The sequence below is a fragment of the Papaver somniferum genome, unplaced genomic scaffold, assembly GCF_003573695.1.
Source record: "Papaver somniferum cultivar HN1 unplaced genomic scaffold, ASM357369v1 unplaced-scaffold_83, whole genome shotgun sequence".
Classification (NCBI taxonomy): domain Eukaryota; kingdom Viridiplantae; phylum Streptophyta; class Magnoliopsida; order Ranunculales; family Papaveraceae; genus Papaver; species Papaver somniferum.
The window spans coordinates 2,109,075-2,129,555 of NW_020651304.1; the positions used below are offsets into that span (position 1 = coordinate 2,109,075).

Sequence of the window (20,481 nt, forward strand, 5' to 3'; positions counted from 1 at the left end):
GCAGCTGTGGCTAAGCTAAGGCTTAGAATCCACCTTGTGTCCTAGCTAAACAATGCAATTCTAGATTTAAAAACTTAAGCATCCAACTAGAATGGGAAGAGAATCAGCTTGCTCACTGATTTGCCCCTAGCATTGACTGTCTTTTGACAGAACAATCAATCACAGGCATATCAGAGCACCAACTTCTTCCCATTACTCAAGCAAAACAGGCCTTCCTAGCAATTCATCATTCAATAGAACTAAGGTTTCATCTGAGCCTCAGCAGTGACTCAGAACATAATTAACACTACAATGGAACTAAACATGATCATTTAAACTACTAAACAGTGAATGAAAATTGCAAAAGAAGAACCCTAAAAATTAACAGTGAAATTAAATTAACATTGAGAATTAAATTAACCCAATTAGGGGGTTTCTCGGCTAACCAAGAACAACCTTTAACATCCTACATCACTTCCCTTTTATAGCTTACAACAAAATACCTAATTTCACCAAAACCCTAAATTTGCAAACCCTAACTTTTGGGGAAAATCAAATTCGACATACCCATGTGTAAATTGGCTTCGACCCATGCTTCTTGATGTCCCTCTGATGCTCTTCCTGCTCCAATTGATGTACTGCAACCCTAGCTCGAGTTGTTTCATCAACTCCACACCTAGGTCAGAGAGATGTGGGTTTGAAAAAGCAACTAGGCTAGAGGGTTGGGGTGTCGTGGTGTTGTCGGGTGGTTGTGGTGGTGGAGTGGTTCGAGAAGAAGGTGTAGCTGGTGGAGGTGATGGAGTTGCAGAGCTGTGGAGCAGCTCTCTGCAGACGGAGTGGAGGAGAAGAACTCGATGTTTTTGGGAGAAGGGTGTGTTTGGCGTTGGGTATAGGGTGTTCGATACTTGGGTGTTAGGCGGGTTCGGCGAGGTTTGATGATCTGCGACAAGGAGCGATGGATGGGAAGATGGTAGGTGGATCCAACGGCGATACGGAGGTAAGCGTGGAGCGACTGTCGGATGAAGGGATGTAGCAAAACGGACGACCCAAGATGGAGATGGGCGTTGCGATGTAAAGCGGGGGATTCGGAGTTTGATGTGCGATGATGGAGCGACCGTAGGATGCTGAAATGCTTCGATCTGACGGCTGAAATCCGAGACGGGCTTGGATAGTGGAAATGTGTTTGAGTAAGGGTTTTGGGCCTTGGGTATGCCAAGCCCATATCTTCTTTAAGGACAATTCTTCTTCTTCAAGCCCACTTCTAGCCTTTTGGTCTTGTGCACAACATTCTTCGCGGCTTCCTTGTGTAATTCCTCCCGGCTTTTCACTATTTTTATGCTCTTTTCCGCTCTGCTATTCATCCAAACTTTATTTATTACCTAAAAATGCAAAATTAAGTAAGAAAAATATTTATTCTTGAAAACAATGAAAATACAGAATATGGGATAAAATGTAGAATTAATGCACAAAAGATGAGTTAAATGCCAAGAAAAATATATAGAAATATGCACCTTTTAGCACTCATCAAATACCCCCAAACCTGAATTTTACTTGTCCTCAAGTAAAACAAAACTAAGGAAATCCTACCTATACCACTGTCGCTGGTCTCTCGAATGCATTTAGCGTATGCACTAAGCCTTTTAAACCACTAAGTGTCCCTAGTGGACGAGTTGAAGTCTCGTGAAGGTTTGCTTAGAACGTACCTACAAAGTTCTAGGTCAAAATATAAGCTCAGATTCCATCAAATGTGACATGTGCAAGTCAGTTAAGCTCACAGCAAAATGGAGATGTCAATCTAGCTATCGAAGGCACAATCCTAGCACTGATAACAAATAAGGACATGTGATAAGAGTGTAAAGTGTATCTACACATGTGTAAAGAAAGATCGGATGTTATGACTACTAATCACCAAGAGATAGTTTCTCAGGCTAAGAACCAAGGTCGAAATCTAGCTAGCTGTCCGGACTTTACGAGAATTGTGAATGAGTTGGAGGTGTTTCACAATTACTCGCGTTGTACATCAATGGAATACACCCTTCCTTGCTTATTACAATAAAACACAAAAGATGACTATTTACATGACTCTTATTTACATTGACTACTCTCTTTTATTTTTGGAACAAGAGAATGGAATTGATAAATACTTGATTTTTTTGTATTTTTCTGATATTTTTTTTTTCTGAATATATACATCGTTTTTTTTTTTTTTAATATTTTTTTTTTGATAAAGAAACACTTTTGATACATATACAAAAGGAAACAAAAGATTACATGACACTTTGCAAGAGGTAGCCCTTTTTGATGCACCCAGTTAAATTCGATGGTTGTCTTTCTTAATGTAACCTCCACCTTCTATCCCAACCAACCAAAGAACAAGCTAGTCAAGTTTCGTTCAGTATTCTAAAGTGATTGGCAATCGTGACTTCCTATCAAACACCTTGAAGATCGAGGCTATACATGTATTGGTAGATCGTGCGCGTGCAAATTTCTTATCACTATGTGAATTGTGCTAGAATCAGGGTGCCTAAATATCTAGACTAAGACTCCTAATAATTACATATTTGCACAAGAGTCAACATTTCAAGGTAAATGAGCTCCATTTTTATGTTTTTTTTTTTTCAATTTTTTATTTTTTATTTTCATTTTTCATTTTTTTCAAAAAGAAGGAGTTCTTGTTTTCAATTATGGCATATTATCAAAGTATCTACTTTTCACCCCCAAACCTAAACTAAACATTGTCCTCAATGTTTCAAAATATGAACAAAACTATAATACAACATATGAAGAGGATCATGTTGAGTAGAGAAGAAGGAAAGAGAATACCCGATTTCGGCGAAAGCAATATTAGAACTCCGTTATTCAAGGCAAGAATCCAACATATGTCAGCCGAGATCATATTGGATTAGCAAAATATATACAAAAGGAACAAAGGGATTTTTAAAATTTTTATCTACTGGATTATATACAAAAAATTCACCGTACACTAACAATCTAAAGAGTTGAGGATCAACCCAAAAGACAAAGTGTAGAGGTTTCAACAGCTTCACACAATAATAATATGGTAGGCATGCAAGTGAAGCTGTGAAACAAAATGAGCTACCCCCAAACCTGGATTTTTCGACGGATAAAATTTTGGAAACAAAATCTCGCAGTTTTGGGGGTTCATCATGCACAAGGTCTAGCTCGAAATGAACTGTGCTAGGGACGGGCAAACATGCTAATTCCAACTGTGGTTCCTCAAATGTATTATACTTAGAAGCAAAATAGTCCAAGAGGACTTGGGAAGCACACAGTTCCAAACCTAGATTAGGGACTCTCAGAAAAGTCGGTTTGACAATATCGGTACAAACCAAATCTAGGTTGGATGGAAGGCCATCAGATTGTGACTTATGTAGGACGATAGGCACATCATTATTAATCACATCAACATCTCCTAATTCTTCTACAAGTGTCATAACATGCTCACAATCATTAAACAAATCGGCAAGATCACAATCAGAGTCATCAACATCATCAACAGATTCATTCTCATGCATCGGCAAATCAGGAAAAATATCACAATGTGACCTAGGTAGAGAATCAGACACATCAAATATATTTTCATGCATATTAGTGTCTACAAAAGATTCAACTGCTCCTATGTCATGCTCATCTTCACAGAATAATTGTACGAATCCCATGTCAATATCAAAATCATATGAATTACAATGAGTATTAGAAAGAACAACATGCATGAAGGTCGAGGGCGAGAAGCCATATGTTTATGAACCAACAGGTTCCACAATATTTTCATGTTCTTCTAACATATCATCATAATCATCATAATAATCATCATGGTAGCATGCATATTGGTCCTCATTAACAGTGGTGGTGTCATTAGTCGATTCATGTTCCTCTAAATTAGGTTCATATTCAACATTATTTTCATGAATGGGACTAGCAGTAGCAAGTAGTAGCAGCTGGGGGAGAACAAGGCAGCAGAGCACTAGGCAGTGAATGCAGTAACAAGAACAGGAGAAACAAAAGAGAAGAAAGAGCAAATAGTGGCAGTGAAACTGTGATATTTACAAAGCAATGAAGATGGTAGTGAAATAATGAGACAATGGAAATGAAGCAAAGAGAAAGACCAAGGCAGTGAAGTAAATGTGACAGTGAAGCAAAGGTAACAGTGGCAGTTAACAGGAAACAAAGCCAAATAAACCAAGGCTGTTAGCCAAGGGCAGGGAGGAGTTTGCAGCTGTGGCTAAGCTAAGGCTTAGAATCCACCTTGTGTCCTAGCTAAACAATGCAATTCTAGATTTAAAAACTTAAGCATCCAACTAGAATGGGAAGAGAATCAGCTTGCTCACTGATTTGCCCCTAGCATTGACTGTCTTTTGACAGAACAATCAATCACAGGCATATCAGAGCACCAACTTCTTCCCATTACTCAAGCAAAACAGGCCTTCCTAGCAATTCATCATTCAATAGAACTAAGGTTTCATCTGAGCCTCAGCAGTGACTCAGAACATAATTAACACTACAATGGAACTAAACATGATCATTTAAACTACTAAACAGTGAATGAAAATTGCAAAAGAAGAACCCTAAAAATTAACAGTGAAATTAAATTAACATTGAGAATTAATTTAACCCAATTAGGGGGTTTCTCGGCTAACCAAGAACAACCTTTAACATCCTACATCACTTCCCTTTTATAGCTTACAACAAAATACCTAATTTCACCAAAACCCTAAATTTGCAAACCCTAACTTTTGGGGAAAATCAAATTCGACATACCCATGTGTAAAATGGCTTCGACCCATGCTTCTTGATGTCCCTCTGATGCTCTTCCTGCTCCAATTGATGTACTGCAACCCTAGCTCGAGTTGTTTCATCAACTCCACACCTAGGTCAGAGAGATGTGGGTTTGAAAAAGCAACTAGGCTAGAGGGTTGGGGTGTCGTGGTGTTGTCGGGTGGTTGTGGTGGTGGAGTGGTTCGAGAAGAAGGTGTAGCTGGTGGAGGTGATGGAGTTGCAGAGCTGTGGAGCAGCTCTCTGCAGACGGAGTGGAGGAGAAGAACTCGATGTTTTTGGGAGAAGGGTGTGTTTGGCGATGGGTATAGGGTGTTCGATACTTGGGTGTTAGGCGGGTTCGGCGAGGTTTGATGATCTGCGACAAGGAGCGATGGATGGGAAGATGGTAGGTGGATCCAACGGCGATACGGAGGTAAGCGTGGAACGACTGTCGGATGAAGGGATGTAGCAAAACGGACGACCCAAGATGGAGATGGGCGTTGCGATGTAAAGCGGGGGCTTCGGAGTTTGATGTGCGATGATGGAGCGACCGTAGGATGCTGAAATGCTTCGATCTGACGGCTGAAATCCGAGACGGGCTTGGATAGTGGAAATGTGTTTGAGTAAGGGTTTTGGGCCTTGGGTATGCCAAGCCCATATCTTCTTTAAGGACAATTCTTCTTCTTCAAGCCCACTTCTAGCCTTTTGGTCTTGTGCACAACATTCTTCGCGGCTTCCTTGTGTAATTCCTCCCGGCTTTTCACTACTTTTATGCTCTTTTCCGCTCTGCTATTCATCCAAACTTTATTTATTACCTAAAAATGCAAAATTAAGTAAGAAAAATATATATTCCTGAAAACAATGAAAATACAGAATATGGGATAAAATGTAGAATTAATGCACAAAAGATGAGTTAAATGCCAAGAAAAATATATAGAAATATGCACTTTTTAGCACTCATCAATAACGGCTTTATCCGTCCTCTGAGAATGTTTCAATGATTGAAATGAGAGTTTAGATTACATAACCATTGGTAGGATATAAGCATTATTTTGGAAACACATATATGTATAATTCCTTATTCCTTGAACCAAAGTTTGCGAACTTTGTTGATCAAGAGAAACGGAATGTGGCTTGAGCCAAGTCCGCGAACTGGCGGAAGTTCTCGACCCGAGAATTTCTGCTGGAGTTTGTGAACTCCTTCCGTGAGCTTAAGTTCGCGAACCCAGTCCGTGAACTTGAGCAGGTTATATCTAAAACCGGTTGTTCTTGAACTCATGTTTATATAAACTAAGGAATGCTTTTGCAAAGCGTGGCTATAAAGTTCATGAACCGATTCGAGTGAATCAAACCGTTTTTGCTTTGACCGTGTCTTGTGTAGTTACATAATATCTAAGCAATTGAACAACTCTCTAACTAGTTCATTTGAGTCATTTAAACTAGTTATGGTGAAGAAGAATACGGTGGATATGAAAGTAATCATATATCTAACCATTTAGTTAACTATTGTTGAACCAACAAATGTTAATGTTTGGGAACGGTTCGTAAACCCAAAATTAGACATTTCATTTGTGTGTAACAAGCTAAGTTTTCGATCCAACGATTGAGAAATATTAGCTTGAATCTAATCAGGTTTTCATCTAACGGTGAATATTGAATGCTTTGTTACCAAGATAACATTGATTGCAAACCCTGATTTGAAAGACTATATAAAGGAGAACTCTAGAAACTGGGAAACCTAATCCCCACACCTTACGTGTGATTCTAGTTGCATAGCTAGAGTCGATTCTCTTTTAACCTTTGGTTTCTTCTTCTAAACCAGGTTAACGACTTAAAGACTTCATTGGGATTGTGAATCCAGACCGATACTACTTTTCTTGTAGTTGTGTGATCTGATCTTGCATCTTCTATCGTTACGAGTACGATTGTAATAATTGGCTCGAGATTTATATCTTCGATAGGAAAGATAGAAAAGTAATCACAAACATTTCGTCTCATCGTTTGTGATTCCACAATATCTTTTTTCGCTGCGTCGATTATGATTATTGTGAGGTGATTGATAATACTAGGTTGTTCTTCGGGAATATAAGTTCGGTTTATCAATTGGTTCCTGTTCACCTTGATTATCAAAAGACAGAACAAAACTCATAGGTATATTCGTGGGAGACGGATTTATCTATCACCGTAGACTTTTCTGTGTGATACAGATTTGTTTATTAAAGTCTTCGACTTTGGGTCGTAGCAACTCTTAGTTGTGGGTGATATCAGCTAAGGGAATCAAGTACGTAGCATCCTGCTGGGATCAGAGGCGTAGGAGAATAACTGTACCTTGGATCAGTGTGAGATTGATTGGGGTTCAACTACAGTCCAGACCGAAGTTAGTTTGGAGTAGGCTAGTGTTTGTAGCGGCTTAATACAGTGTATGTTCAATCTGGACTAGGTCCGGGGGTTTTTCTGCATTTGCGGTTTCCTCGTTAACAAAATTCTGGTGTCTGTGTTATTTCTTTTCTGCATTATGTTTTGTTATATAATTGAAATATCACAGGTTGTGCGTTGTTCAATCAATTAGAATATCCGACCTTTTGGATGTTGATTTAAATTGATTGACACTTGGGTATTGGTCTTTGGTACCATCCAAGTTATCTCTCTTTGATAAAGACTCGCAGATTTCTATTTGCTTGAGTAAAGATCAAATTGAGAGATTGAGATATAAACTCGTTGATATACTTTTATCTAGATTGAGTCTGACTGTCTAGTTGATTCTCTAGAAAGTATATTGGAGTTTGTCCATAAAGATTGCTAAACGAAATATTGGGTGTGGTTGTTGTACCTCCACTTTTTCAATTGGTATCAGAGCAGGCAAACACGTTCAAGACCTCACAAGTTTGTGTTTGTAGCGATCTGACTCTATGGACAGAAAAGTCTCTAGAAGCGCTTCACCAGGATTAAAAACCAATCGTAGAGAAAGTTCTAATAAACTGGTTATTCTCCAGAAAAAGTTGGATAAACAAATCCGGATTAACTCTGATCTCATAGCAGAAATTGTAATGCTTAAGGATTTGAAGTCTGTTAAAATCCCTTTAATGGATTTGAATAACTCCAGTTGCTTCTCTCTGAAGAACAGTCATAAGTCAAGCAATAAACAACGTTCACAAATTGTCAAAACTGATATGACTCAGAACTTTTCTAGCGATTCCAAAAGTGTTGGCCCATGATTTTTTTGTAATTCTTCGAATCATTTTCAACATTCTTGTATGTCCTTCCACAAGAGACTGAAAGTTGCAAGTAATCTTCACACGAAAAACAGACAACTTAGTGCTTCTCTAAAAGGACGTACAAAACTATTAGGAAACTCGAAACAGGAAAGTACTAATAGTATGAGAGCTTTTGATTTAAAATCAACATCACCCTTTCAATGGTTTCTTGACAGTGGATGTAGCAGACATATGACAGGTGACCTCACATAGCTTGTTTCTTCTGACGACTATGATGGAGGACCAGTAACTTTCGGACATGGGATTTGTTGCTACATTAGCAAGAAAGGGACGATCAAACTTCCCGGCGTACCTGAAATCCATGATGTAGTATACGTAAAAGGTATGACTGCAAATCTTCTTTTTATTAGTCAAATTTGTGAAAAAGGCCATTGAGTTGTCTTCAATGCAAATGGATGTGACATTGTAGACAAAACTGGGAAAGTAATTTTTCAAGGAACTCGTGGTAAAAACAACTGTTATCTTCTCGATACTCAGTTTAGCAATTGTTGCAATTTGACTAAGGTGGAATCGACACATCTTTGGCATGAGCGTTTTGGTCACATCAACTATCGTCTTCTAACTAAGATCATTAACAAAGAACTTGTTAGAGGCGTTCCCAAAATCAATGCAAAGATTGAAGGTGTATGTGGTGCCTGTCAAAAGGGCAAACAAACTAAAGTTCACCATAAATCATCTCGAGATATTCTCACTAAAGCTCCACTTGATTTAATTCATATGGATCTCTTCGGACCAGTTCAACAACCCACAGTTGCTGGTAAGAAGTATGCTTTAATTATGGTAGATGATTACACCAGATTCACTTGGGTTGCATTTCTGTCTCATAAAAATGAAACCCTTGATGAATTCAAGATTATTGTCAAAAGAATCCAAAACGAACAAGGTCGCAAACTAAAGAAAATTAGGAGCGATCGTGGAACTGAATTCAAGGACACTAAGGTGTTTGAAATTTGTGACGAACTGGGAATTATTCAACAATATTCACCACCCATTACTCCTCAAGCTAATGGAGTTGCAGAAAGAAAGAATAGGAACATTCAGGAAATGGCCAGGGTAATGCTCCATAGCAAAAACCTACCTCTAAGGTTTTGGGGAGAAGCTGTTTTTACAACATGTTATTTGATCAACCGTGTTTACTTACGGTCTAATACCCTAAACTATCTTTATGAGTAGTGGTATGGAATAAAACCCAACCTGCACTATCTTAGAGTGTTCGGAAGTAAGTGCTACATTCTAAAAGATCGAGAACAGAGAGGCAAATTCGATACCAAAAGTGATGAAGGTATCTTTCTTGGTTATGCTTCTGATAGCCGTGGTTTTCGAGTGTTTAACCTCAGAACTCAAGTCATGATGGAATCTGGAAATGTTATCATCGATGATATTAGTGATTTTCATCATAATAATCCTCCTGCTGAATTTCCTCCAACCGAGACAATTGAGAAAGTCAAAGAAATACCAGAATCAGTTGAAGTTATCCCAACTATTGCTGATCCTGATATTTCTAGTGACGAGGAGAAGAGCACTGATCAGGATACTCCTGACGAACAAGAACGTGTCCCTCCACGATACCTACGGGTTCAAAGGAATCATGATCCCAACAATATTATTGTAGGAAGAGATTCTACAACTAAGACTAGAGGGAAACTTCAAAACATGTGCAATTTTGGTTGTTATCTGTCACAAGTAGAACCGAGAAATATTGATGAAGCTCTGAACGTTCCCTTTTGGGTGAATGCAATGCATGAAGAGTTAAATCAATTTATAAGAAAAGACGTATGGGAACTCGTACCTTGTCCCTCCAATGTTAATATTGTTGGAACAAAATGGACAAGAACAAGTCTGGTGAATTTGGCACAATTATCAGAAATAAAGCCAGACTTGTCGCTCAAGGATATTCACAAATTGAAGGTATCGACTTTGATGGAACCTTTGCTCATGTGGCACGTCTTGAGTCCGTTAGACTTTTATTAGCTCATGCTTGTTATCTCAAGGTTATACTTTTCCAAATGGATATAAAATCCGCGTTCCTAAACAGAATTCTAAAGGAAGAAGTCTATGTTGCTCAACCTAAAGGATTTGAAAACCTTGATTACCCAGATCACGTTCTTAAGCTCAAAAAGTCATTATATGGGTTAAAACAAGCACCTAGAGCCTGGTTTGAAAAACTTATCACTTCTCTTATTAGAAAAGTTTTTTCAAGAGGTGGAGCTGATAAAACTTTGTTTACCAAATGGAGTGGGAAAAATGTTGTCATTGCTCAAGTCTATGTAGATGATATCATCTATGGTTCAACTTCAGAGAAGCTTGCAAAGGATTTTCAAGTTTCACTTGCTAAAGAGTTTGAAATGAGCAATGTTGGTGAGTTAAATTTCTTTTTAGGATTACAAATTCAGCAACATAAGGATGGAATCTACTTATCTCAAGAAAAATATGCAAGGGATCTTGTTACAAGATTCGGTCTAGATAAGTCAAGTCCAAAACTGACACCGATGCCGACTACTGGTAAACTACACAAAGATGAGAAAGGAGTAAAACTAGATCAAAAATTGTATCGATCTATTATTGGTAGCCTTTTATATCTTACAACCACTAGACCTGATATTTCTTTTAGTGTTGGTTGTTGTGCTAGTTTCAGGCTAATCCAAAGGAATCTCATCTTGCAGCTGCAAAGAGGATCATACGATATGTCAATCACACTGTCGGGTATGGTCTATCTTACACTTTTGATACTAACACTGACCTTTCTGCTTATTCAGATGTTGATTGGGCAGGATGTGTAGAAGACAGAAAAAGTACATCAGGGGGTTTCTACTATGTAGGACTGAATCTTGTGGCTTGGCATAACAAGAAACAGAATTCACAATCCATGTCTACATGTGAAGCAGAATATATTTCACCTGGCTCATGTTGCACACAACTCCTTTGGATGAAACAAATGCTAGCTGATTATGGAATTGATGCTGGAATAATGAAGATCTTTTGTGATAACTCTAGTGCGATTCGAATCACTAAGAATCCCGTTGAGCACTCAAGAACAAAGCACATTGATATAAGGTACCATTTTATTCGAGATCTTTATGAAAATGGTATCATAAGTATAGAATTTGTGCCTTCCGAACAACAATTGGCTGATATTCTCACCAAACCATTAGACACTGCTACTTTTCAACGCTTACGACAGTCTATTGGTGTTGTTTTGGTTCATTAAGTGTTTCTATGACTCTTGCCCCTGTGCTTATCTCGATCTTTTGGGAAATTGAGTTTGAAACTCCAGTAAGTGTTTACTTCAATTCTGTATTTGTTTCCGTAGGATTGTTTTTTTTTTCTGTCAGAGTTCTTTGAGTGTTATGTCAAAAGAAATCCTTCTTTTCTTTCGAAATTAAGGTCGCTCTTGTTGTCCTTTCGGGAATGACATTAAATGAGGGAGAGTTCTTTTTGAACTTGCGCTTAATTGCCAAATCTTTGTGGGGAGTGCGGCTGTGGAATATTATAGGGGTTATCTTGTATCTTTAAACTCCTTGGTGAATGCATTTAGCTTCGGCTTTATGATTGCATATAAACAAGATGATATATTTTTACCTTCTTCTGGTCAAGAAATGTCTCTTTCGTAAATTTTATTAGGATCCTGTTCTTGTACCTTTGCCAATTTTATTGACAAAAGGGGGGAGAATTAACATGTAGTTCACACTACAGATACATATGGTTTTCGGATCATTATGTAAGGGGGAGTGGTTTCCATATGAGACGGAGTATTGACTAAGGGGGAGTGATACATATCACCATAATATTGTTGTTGAAGTTGTGATACAATTGGACTTTGACGATGTGTAATGATACTATGACACTGTATAATAATGATTGAGAACTATTGTTTTCTTGTTGTTATAGCTACGGATTTTCAACAACGATGATGCTAAACTTACAACCTTTGGGATCATTGGAGTACTTGGAAGTGACGAAGATTTCGAGTAATGTTGAAGATTAGGCATGTGGAATAGGAGCTACAAAAGTTAATTTATTTATTTTTGGTATTCCATATGTATTAATAGTTTTGTCACTAAAATTGACAAAGGGGAGATTGTTAGAGCATTGCTCGGTCGAACTCGCATGTGTTGCTATCTCAAGCATGTTTGTCAATGTTAGTGATCAAAACTATAAGTCTTGATTTCTAGCCTACATAGCTAAATGTCTCGGACTAGGATAAAAAGTGTAGTTGAGCTCAAGACTCCATGGCAATCATCATACAAGACGAAGGACTACTCAAGGTACTGGTGCATCTTCATCGACTAAAAGGTATGCGAAGACTTGAACTTATTTGTCACTCGAAAGTCTATCTACTCTATCTCCTACCCTTGAGACAAAAGTCGTGTTGATGTATAGACTTTCATTATACACATTTGCTATTTCGAGCCGAGTGTAACTCGCCTATCTATTTCTCGAAATATGTGTTGGTAAGCTTTCGCTTTAGCCAAATTCATCTTTACCTAGTGACGAATGTCATGTTATGTTTCAATCACTTTGGAAATTGCTCTGACGAAAAATGGTCTGTGAATAATAGCTATATCCGTCCTCTGAGAATGTTTCAATGATTGAAATGAGAGTTTAGATTACATAATCATTGGTAGGATATAAGCATTGTTGTGGAAACACATATATGTATAAGTCATTATTCCTTGAACCAAAGTTTGCGAACTTTGTTGATCAAGAGAAACGGAATGTGGCGTGAGCCAAGTCCGTGAACTGGCGGAAGTTCTCGACCCGAGAATTTCTGCTGGAGTTTGTGAACTCCTTTTGTGAGCTTAAGTCCGCGAACCCAGTCCGCGAACTTGAGCAGGTTATATCTAAAACCGGTTGTTCTTGAACTCATGTTTATATAAACTAAGGAATGCTTTTGCAAACCATGGCTATAAAGTTCATGAACCGATTCGAGTGAATCAAACCGTTTTTGCTTCGACTGTGTCTTGTGTAGTTACATATGATCTAAGCAATTGAACAACTCTCTAACTAGTTCATTTGATTCATTTGAACTAGTTATGGTGAAGAAGAATATGGTGGATATGAAAGTAATCATATGGCTAACAATTTGGTTAACTATTGTTGAACCAACAAATGTTAATGTTCGGGAACGGTTCGTAAACCCAAAATTGGACATTTCATTTGTGTGTAACAAGCTAAGTTTTCGATCCAACGATTGAGAAATATTAGCTTGAATCTAATCAGGTTTTCATCTAACGGTGAATATTGAATGCTTTGTTACCAAGATAACATTGATTGCAAACCCTGATTTGAAAAACTATATAAAGGAGAACTCTAGCAACTGGGAAACCTAATGCCCACAGCTTACGTGTGATACTAGTTGCATAGCTAGAGTCGGTTCTCCTTTAACCTTTGGTTTCTTCTTCTAAACCAGGTTAACGACTTAAAGACTTCATTGGGATTGTAAATCCAGACCGATACTACTTTTCTTGTAGTTGTGTGATCTGATCTTGCATCTTTTATCGTTGCGAGTACGATTGTAATAATTGGCTCGAGATTTATATCTCCGATAGGCAAGATAGAAAAGTAATCACAAACACTTCGTCTCATCGTTTGTGATTCCACAATATCTTTTTTCGTTGCGTCGATTAGGATTATTGTGAGGTGATTGACAATATTAGGTTGTTCTTAGGGAATATAAGTCCGGTTTATCAATTGGTTCCTGTTCACCTTGATTTATCAAAAAAAAGAACAAAACTCATAGGTATATTCGTGGGAGACGAATTTATCTATCACCGTAGACTTTTCTGTGTGATACAGATTTGTTTATTAAAGTCTTCGACTTTGGGTCGTAGCAACTCTTAGTTGTGGGTGAGATCAGCTAAGGGAATCAAGTACGTAGCATCCTCTTGGGATCAGAGGCGTAAAAGCATAACTGTACCTTGGATCAGTGTGAGAATGATTGGGGTTCAACTACAGTTCAGACCGAAGTTAGTTTGGAGTAGGCTAGTGTCTGTAGCGGCTTAATACAGTGTATGTTCAATCTAAACTAGGTCCCAGGGTTTTTCTGCATTTGCGGTTTGCTCGTTAACAAAATTCTGGTGTCTGTGTTATTTCTTTTTTCCGCATTATATTTTGTTATATAATTGGAAATATCACAGGTTGTGCGTTGTTCAATCAATTAGAATATCCGACCTTTTGGTTGTTGATTTAAATTGATTGACACTTGGATATTGGTCTTTGGTACCATCCAAGTTATCTCTCTTTGATAAAGACTCGCAGATTTCTATTTGCTTGAGTAAAGATCAAATTGAGAGATTGAGATATAAACTCGTTGATATACTTTTATCTAGATTGAGTCTGATTGTCTAGTTGATTCTCTAGAAAGTATATTGGAATTTGTCCATACAGATTGCTAAGCGAAATATTAGGTGTGGTTGTTGTACCCCCACTTTTCAATATACAAGACTAATGAATTCAAAATAAATTTGTATTTTGGCAGTTTGCTGAAAAATTATGCAATGACAAAGAACGTAATCAATATGTACTTCAAAGAACCAAGGTACTATTTGAACAAAAGAAACCACGTTATATCAGTGAGGATATCTAAATGGTAGAAGCATATCAATGATGTTCTAAAGCATTTTCATGGTAAATACCGAGCTAAAAATTTTGTCTTTAATACCTAAGACTGCATGAGGTATGACACTAAACAGAGGTTGAGCCGATGAAAAAAATAAAGAGAGACAGAGAGAGACGTATATTTTTGAAACAAGAAAAATAAAATAAAATCAGAAAATTAATAAATAAATAAAACTAACAAAATCCCATGAACATAGTGTATATTACAAAAAGACCACATGATGTACAACGGTTGTAGGAGTTGACCATACGTTGTACCACTAATTTAATTTAGTAAATGAAATATAAATAATTTGTGCAACGGATAATCTGGTGTGCAACGGATATTAACGTTGTTAAATGTACAACGTTTATATTGTTGCGCACCTCCGTAAATGAAGTGTTGATAAAACCAAGATATGGTGTAGTGTTTACCCATGGTTGGGAACAGAAGAAAGAGTATCTACAGAACGTTTTACTGAGCGGGTTACATTGTCGGCCCAGAATGATGATTGTGCAAAAGACTAATGCAGAAGCTATGAAAAAATTAGACAGGGACATGTACACGTACCTTGTTGCAGACAAGTTAAGCACAGATGATGCTGGAAATATTCCGCACCTTTCCAGCGAATACCTGCAGAATTTAAATCCACCTGGAATGCCTCAGTTCAAGTTAGATATAAAAGTTGGATGCCCCATTACAATGTTGAGAAACCTTGCACCAAGTGATGGTCTTTGCAACGGCACAAGACTGTTGGTCACTAGATGTGGACAACATGTGATTGAAGCCAAGATTTTAACTGCCGAAAAGACTGGAGAGATGAATATTAACCTGACGAGGCGTCAGTTTCCTGTACATCCTGCTTATGCTATGACAATCAACAAGTCACAAAGACAGTCGGTGAAATACGTTGGCATCGATCTATGCACTCCTATGTTTATCCACAGTCAACTTTGCGTAGCATTGTCTAGATGCACCGCCGCACATAGAATAACTGTGCTACTACCGAATGAAACCAAAGACCTTACAACTACAAACATTGTCAACCCTGAGGTTTTGTTATATATCTACTGAACTCACATATGAACTTTGCTGTGAACTTTTAGATTAGGGAATACACTCAGTGTTCTGATTTCCTTACCGTTTAAGGTATCAAGTGTAAACTTGGAACTCATTTACATAGTTAACGTTGACAATGATGTCTCAATTAAGTTTTCCTGCGGCTACACAGCTACAGCTAAGTGATAGTTAGAGGAGGTCGGATTTCAAAACATGGTTCCATTTTTTCTAAGGGTGAATGATAATACACTCGATTCCCCAACACCTCCAGTCCTTGCTACTTTATATCTTATGAGGTTCATTTAACTAACTTTGTGTAAGAAATTTGGACAGTAGAACGCTAATGAACTCAACACCAAAATTAGTAAAAAAAAAAAAAGGAGTCTCTGAAGAGCTATGAGTTGTAGCTTTATATCTATTAAGGCTTACAAATTACAGTAACTTCTATAATGCAAATGGCTGACCAAGAAAAGTTGGAATTAGTGCTACACAATTGTTAACCTTACAATTAAAGCAAATACTAGAACAGAATGCAACTAATGGTATCTTTTTTCATGGATTAAAAGCTGACAGTCTTAGCAATGGAATTTTCTACACACTTGCATTCTATAGCAAAGTATTTTATTATCTAATAACCAAACTAAATTATAAGTAGCACTTATCCCATCTTTACAGTGCAATAAATTCCTAGATCTTGCTTAAGATACTACCATTGCAGTTATGAAGCCGAGAACCATGGACAAAAAGTTCAAATAGAATGCACAATTTTGATGCAGGAAATTTCTAAGGAATTTGTCATGTATATATCCATGTAGTGTCTCTGAATGGAAAAGCACAACCTGAAATCAGTGCATTGAACTTATATAAGGTGAAGTTTAAAAAATTTAACTCATCTTCCTACAATGGATGATTAATTGTAAGTCGTTCTTCAGCCAGATCATTTAGAAATCTGTGTAATGGGCCAAGATTAGCGGCTCGAGGTACCCTTTTTCCAGCGAAATATGAAGTCTGCTACAATTCAAAAATTGAATCCATTCACTTGCTTCAGATGACCATTATACCTGGGTAATGACATAGATCAAAGATTTCACACTTTCCTCTATATAATCACACTTTCTGATTCAAACCACCAGAAAGAATGGGACTTTGGTATAGCACACGAGTTATCCAACTCCTTCAAAGCAACTTCATTGTCGCTTCTCAGCAATACTGCAATGAACTTCATAATCTGAGAACAATTGCAAATTAGAATTAACATTAAACCATATTAAACAAAAATCGTACAGATACATATTAATTAGCATTCACCATATTAATCGCGGGTAATTTTAATTTGATCTGACCCGGACCACATGCCCCGACTATTTCATAGGCTCAGCTCCCGGGTCAGGGGCGGAGCCAGCCCATTGCAAGGGTGGGCAGTTGCACCCCTGCCCAGCTGGCTCCAAAGCCTAATATAGGCCCAACAAGAATTTTTTTCTTATACATAAGCTTATTTTTGCTCTTTTGCACCCCTAAAATTTTTTTGTTGCACCCCTTAGCAAATTTTGCACCCCCATCTCATAGTTTCTGGCTCCGCCCCTGTCCCGGGTATGCACAGGTAATACGAAGATAGTCATCATAATACAGATCCTAGCCTAGCAATAAGAATATCACATTTCTCATCCACCGACATCAACTATTATCGACCAAATAGTCACAGAACAATAAGGACAGACACAATTCTGAATCCAAATATTCAAGTAAGTATCACTAATCTTACATTACTAAGTGCATAACAACGATCCATAAAGTGGTGACTCTTTTATTAGTTTAAGCTAATTCATAACAAACTTCCTGGGAACTCAAAAAAAAAAACTCCATCTGAGTATCTGACTACGTTCATGTATTGAGATATCTGCATGTAAACCCCCCATAATGTATTTAGATGACCCTGGCAAGTACCAAGTTTGAAGACATAAGATGACTAACAACAACCTTTAAGCTTAATTTAACGCTTTAAGAAGTTCAACTAAGCAAACACATTATGTTCAAAGTCAAAACTACTGAATTTCAATCACAAACTAAATTAATAATATATTTAGACGCTTAGTCAGTTAAATCAAGTGCCACAATGATAAAAGAAAAAGAATCTCAATCGGAATTGATCACTAAAACTGATAGCGGCAATATCACAAACACCATATGTCCGAAACCAATTTCTTCAATTTAACTTAACAAAGATGTAAAAAAAGGGGGGATGGGAGAAAAGAAGATAACAAATCAATACCTTTTTTGGCAGCTTCTGCCTTTTCGATTTGTTTTGTGCTGATTTATATCGCCAAAGTAATCGATTTAGTAGAAGTGCTGGAAGGTTTAAATTTAAAATTTGAATCTAAAAGTTAAAATGCAAATGTGATGACTAATGGGTTTTTCTGACGAATTTGAAAAGAAAATGATTTTGCTTTAGATTTTGTGAATGAAAAACAAGAGTTTGAGATTTTGGGAAAATTTCAGATGTAAATGATTTTGATTGTGTAGATGAAGAAAATGTTAGGGTTTGGGATTTAAGGGAAATTGGAGAGGAAAACAAGGAAGATGATGTACGGGAACAGATTTAAAGCGCCATTCGATTCGTAACGAGAAGTTTTTCTGAATAGAAATTGTTTCAATGTTAAAATTTATAAATATCAACAACCTAAAAACCCCGCACCGTCTTTCACTCCACGTTGAGAGTTGCGGTAACCTCTCATCTCATTGGCCGGTGAACAAAATCCTCGTTTCTGATTGGTTGAAAAGCAACTTATACCCCTATATTTCGTGGTCGTTAATTTTTAATAGAATTGGCTCGATCTTACGCTCCAAACCGAGTGATAGCTTAGCAGATTCTTACACCGCGTTTACATGATTTTAATAAAATACAACATAAAAACCCGACGCCATCTCTCACTTCATGTCGAGAGTTGCGGTAACCTCCCCTTTCATTGGCCGGTGAACAAAACCCTCGCTCCTGATTGGTTGAAAAACAACTTATACCCCTACATTTCGTGACCATTAATTTTTAATAGAATTGGCTCGATCTTACGCTCCAAACCGAGTGATAGCTTAGCAGATTCTTACACCGCGTTTACATGATTTTAATAAAATGGACCTTCAGATTGGTTGTCGAAAAAAAAATGGAAAAAAAAGCGTGAATATCTTTATGGAAAAAGAAAAGAAAATTTTTGCGAAAAAAATCTGTGAATTTCCGTATTTTAAAAAAATATAATGACGTACCCAAAACCAAGGATAATATCTAATAACTTCTGAAAATTCTATTCAAACTATGGTATTTTTGCATGTCTACTCAATAGAAACAAATGCTATCATTGGCAGTTAATTCTGAGTTTACGGAAGTATCCAGAAAACCAAGAATGAAATCTAAAAACTTCGAAAATTCTATTGAAACTATGGTATGTTTGCATGTCTATTCGATGGAAACAAATGCTATCATTGGCAGTTAATCCTGAATTCACATACAAGCTATGATGGAATAACACTTCTACGCAGAGCTCATGCAGAAAATTGGCATGTACGCAAATACGTTTAATGGTAAAAAAAGATTTTTTTTTATCATTGATTTGGTCGTTGGTCTATTAATGGCAAGCAAGGACGTTGAAAAGAATACTAATTTTTCTCCCTCTCTCTTCTTCAGTCTCCTCCAGAACTATCAGAACCCTAATTTTTCTTATTTGTTATGTTTGATTGTTCTTATTTGGTTGTCATCATAATTATCATATTGTCTATTTTGATGCACTTTCTTTTATTTTTTTCAAGGAGAAATTTTGCATTCGAAGCTGTGATCGAGGAGAAATTTTGCATTCGAAGCTGCGATCAATCGGTTGCTTATATCAACACTTTGTTTGTAAAAAAAAAACACTTTTTATGTTGATCATAGCTTTACTAAAGAAGGTAAATGTTTCTAAACCCTAAGAAATCTTAATGATCTTTCAACTGATGTGGGTTTATTTGTTTATTGGTGTTTCAGTGATGTTGCTGTTAGATTTTATATGGATTTCACATAGAACCAACCAATATGTGTGTTAGTTGTTTGACGATTTGCCCGGAAGGTTTGTTCATCTTAAAAAGTCTAAAATTATTGCTCTTAATCAATAATTGCATCAAAATCGCTTATAATCAGTAACTGCATCAAAATCGCTTATAATCAGTAACTGCGTCGAATTTTGCCTACAACCTTGAAAAGCATTATACATTTTTTTTTCTTTTCAGGAAGGCATCTTATGGATATAAAATGAAGGAGATAACACGAAGTGGGATCTTTGTTAGTGATGGGGAAAACAAATAATAGTGCAAAGACCCACGCTAAATGTTTCAATCTGTGGCAGGCTCCAAATTAAAAAAAAAAAGAGCTTTGTGAATCAGGAGGGTAAGTTCTTAACCCATTCCCTTTTGAGGTGAGCATATTCTGAACTAAACTCAGTAAGTTCTTACCCCCATCCAATTCCATTTTTCTTTCTATTCTATTAAATAAATAGCAGCAAATGCAAATGGAACAACCATTAGAAATATCATTACCTCATTTGACAAATAAATGACGAAGTATAAATTTATACTACTTATCGGTGTTAGAATTGCAGAGTGATCTTTTTGTTGTGTTAGTCAGAATGGCGGAGTGGTCTTCTCTACTAACTCATGTTCTAATTTGGGTTTGCTCATTTTCTTTGTTTTCTTTTGATTTATGAATTGCTTTTAATTTATCATGTATATTCTTATGTTTTGGAGATTCCATTTTTTTGAGTTGTTTGGCGAATGCTT

General features: G+C 37.0%; 1 protein-coding gene and 2 long non-coding RNA genes across 3 annotated transcripts; 2 read left to right on the forward strand and 1 right to left on the reverse strand.

Moving 5' to 3' along the window:
- Positions 1-15,135: 15,135 nt before the first annotated feature.
- Positions 15,136-15,702, forward strand: LOC113345753 (ATP-dependent DNA helicase PIF1-like). The gene has a single exon (XM_026589428.1). The coding sequence runs from the start codon at positions 15,136-15,138 to the stop codon at positions 15,700-15,702; it is 567 nt and encodes a 188-aa protein (XP_026445213.1).
- A 592-nt stretch (positions 15,703-16,294) lies between these two features.
- Positions 16,295-18,358, reverse strand: LOC113345796. Its single transcript, XR_003358302.1, has 2 exons — positions 17,957-18,358; positions 16,295-16,915 (listed from the first exon to the last, which is right to left on the reverse strand). It is a non-coding gene; the product is annotated as an uncharacterized LOC113345796 (long non-coding RNA).
- A 1,002-nt stretch (positions 18,359-19,360) lies between these two features.
- Positions 19,361-20,209, forward strand: LOC113345727. The gene is made up of 3 exons (XR_003358284.1): positions 19,361-19,617; positions 19,694-19,775; positions 19,936-20,209. It is a non-coding gene; the product is annotated as an uncharacterized LOC113345727 (long non-coding RNA).
- The last annotated feature ends 272 nt before the right edge of the window (positions 20,210-20,481 follow it).

Excerpts from the sequence above, each read along its gene's own strand:
- LOC113345753 (XM_026589428.1), top strand. The coding sequence starts at position 15,136 with ATGATTGTGCAAAAGACTAATGCAGAAGCTATGAAAAAATTAGACAGG.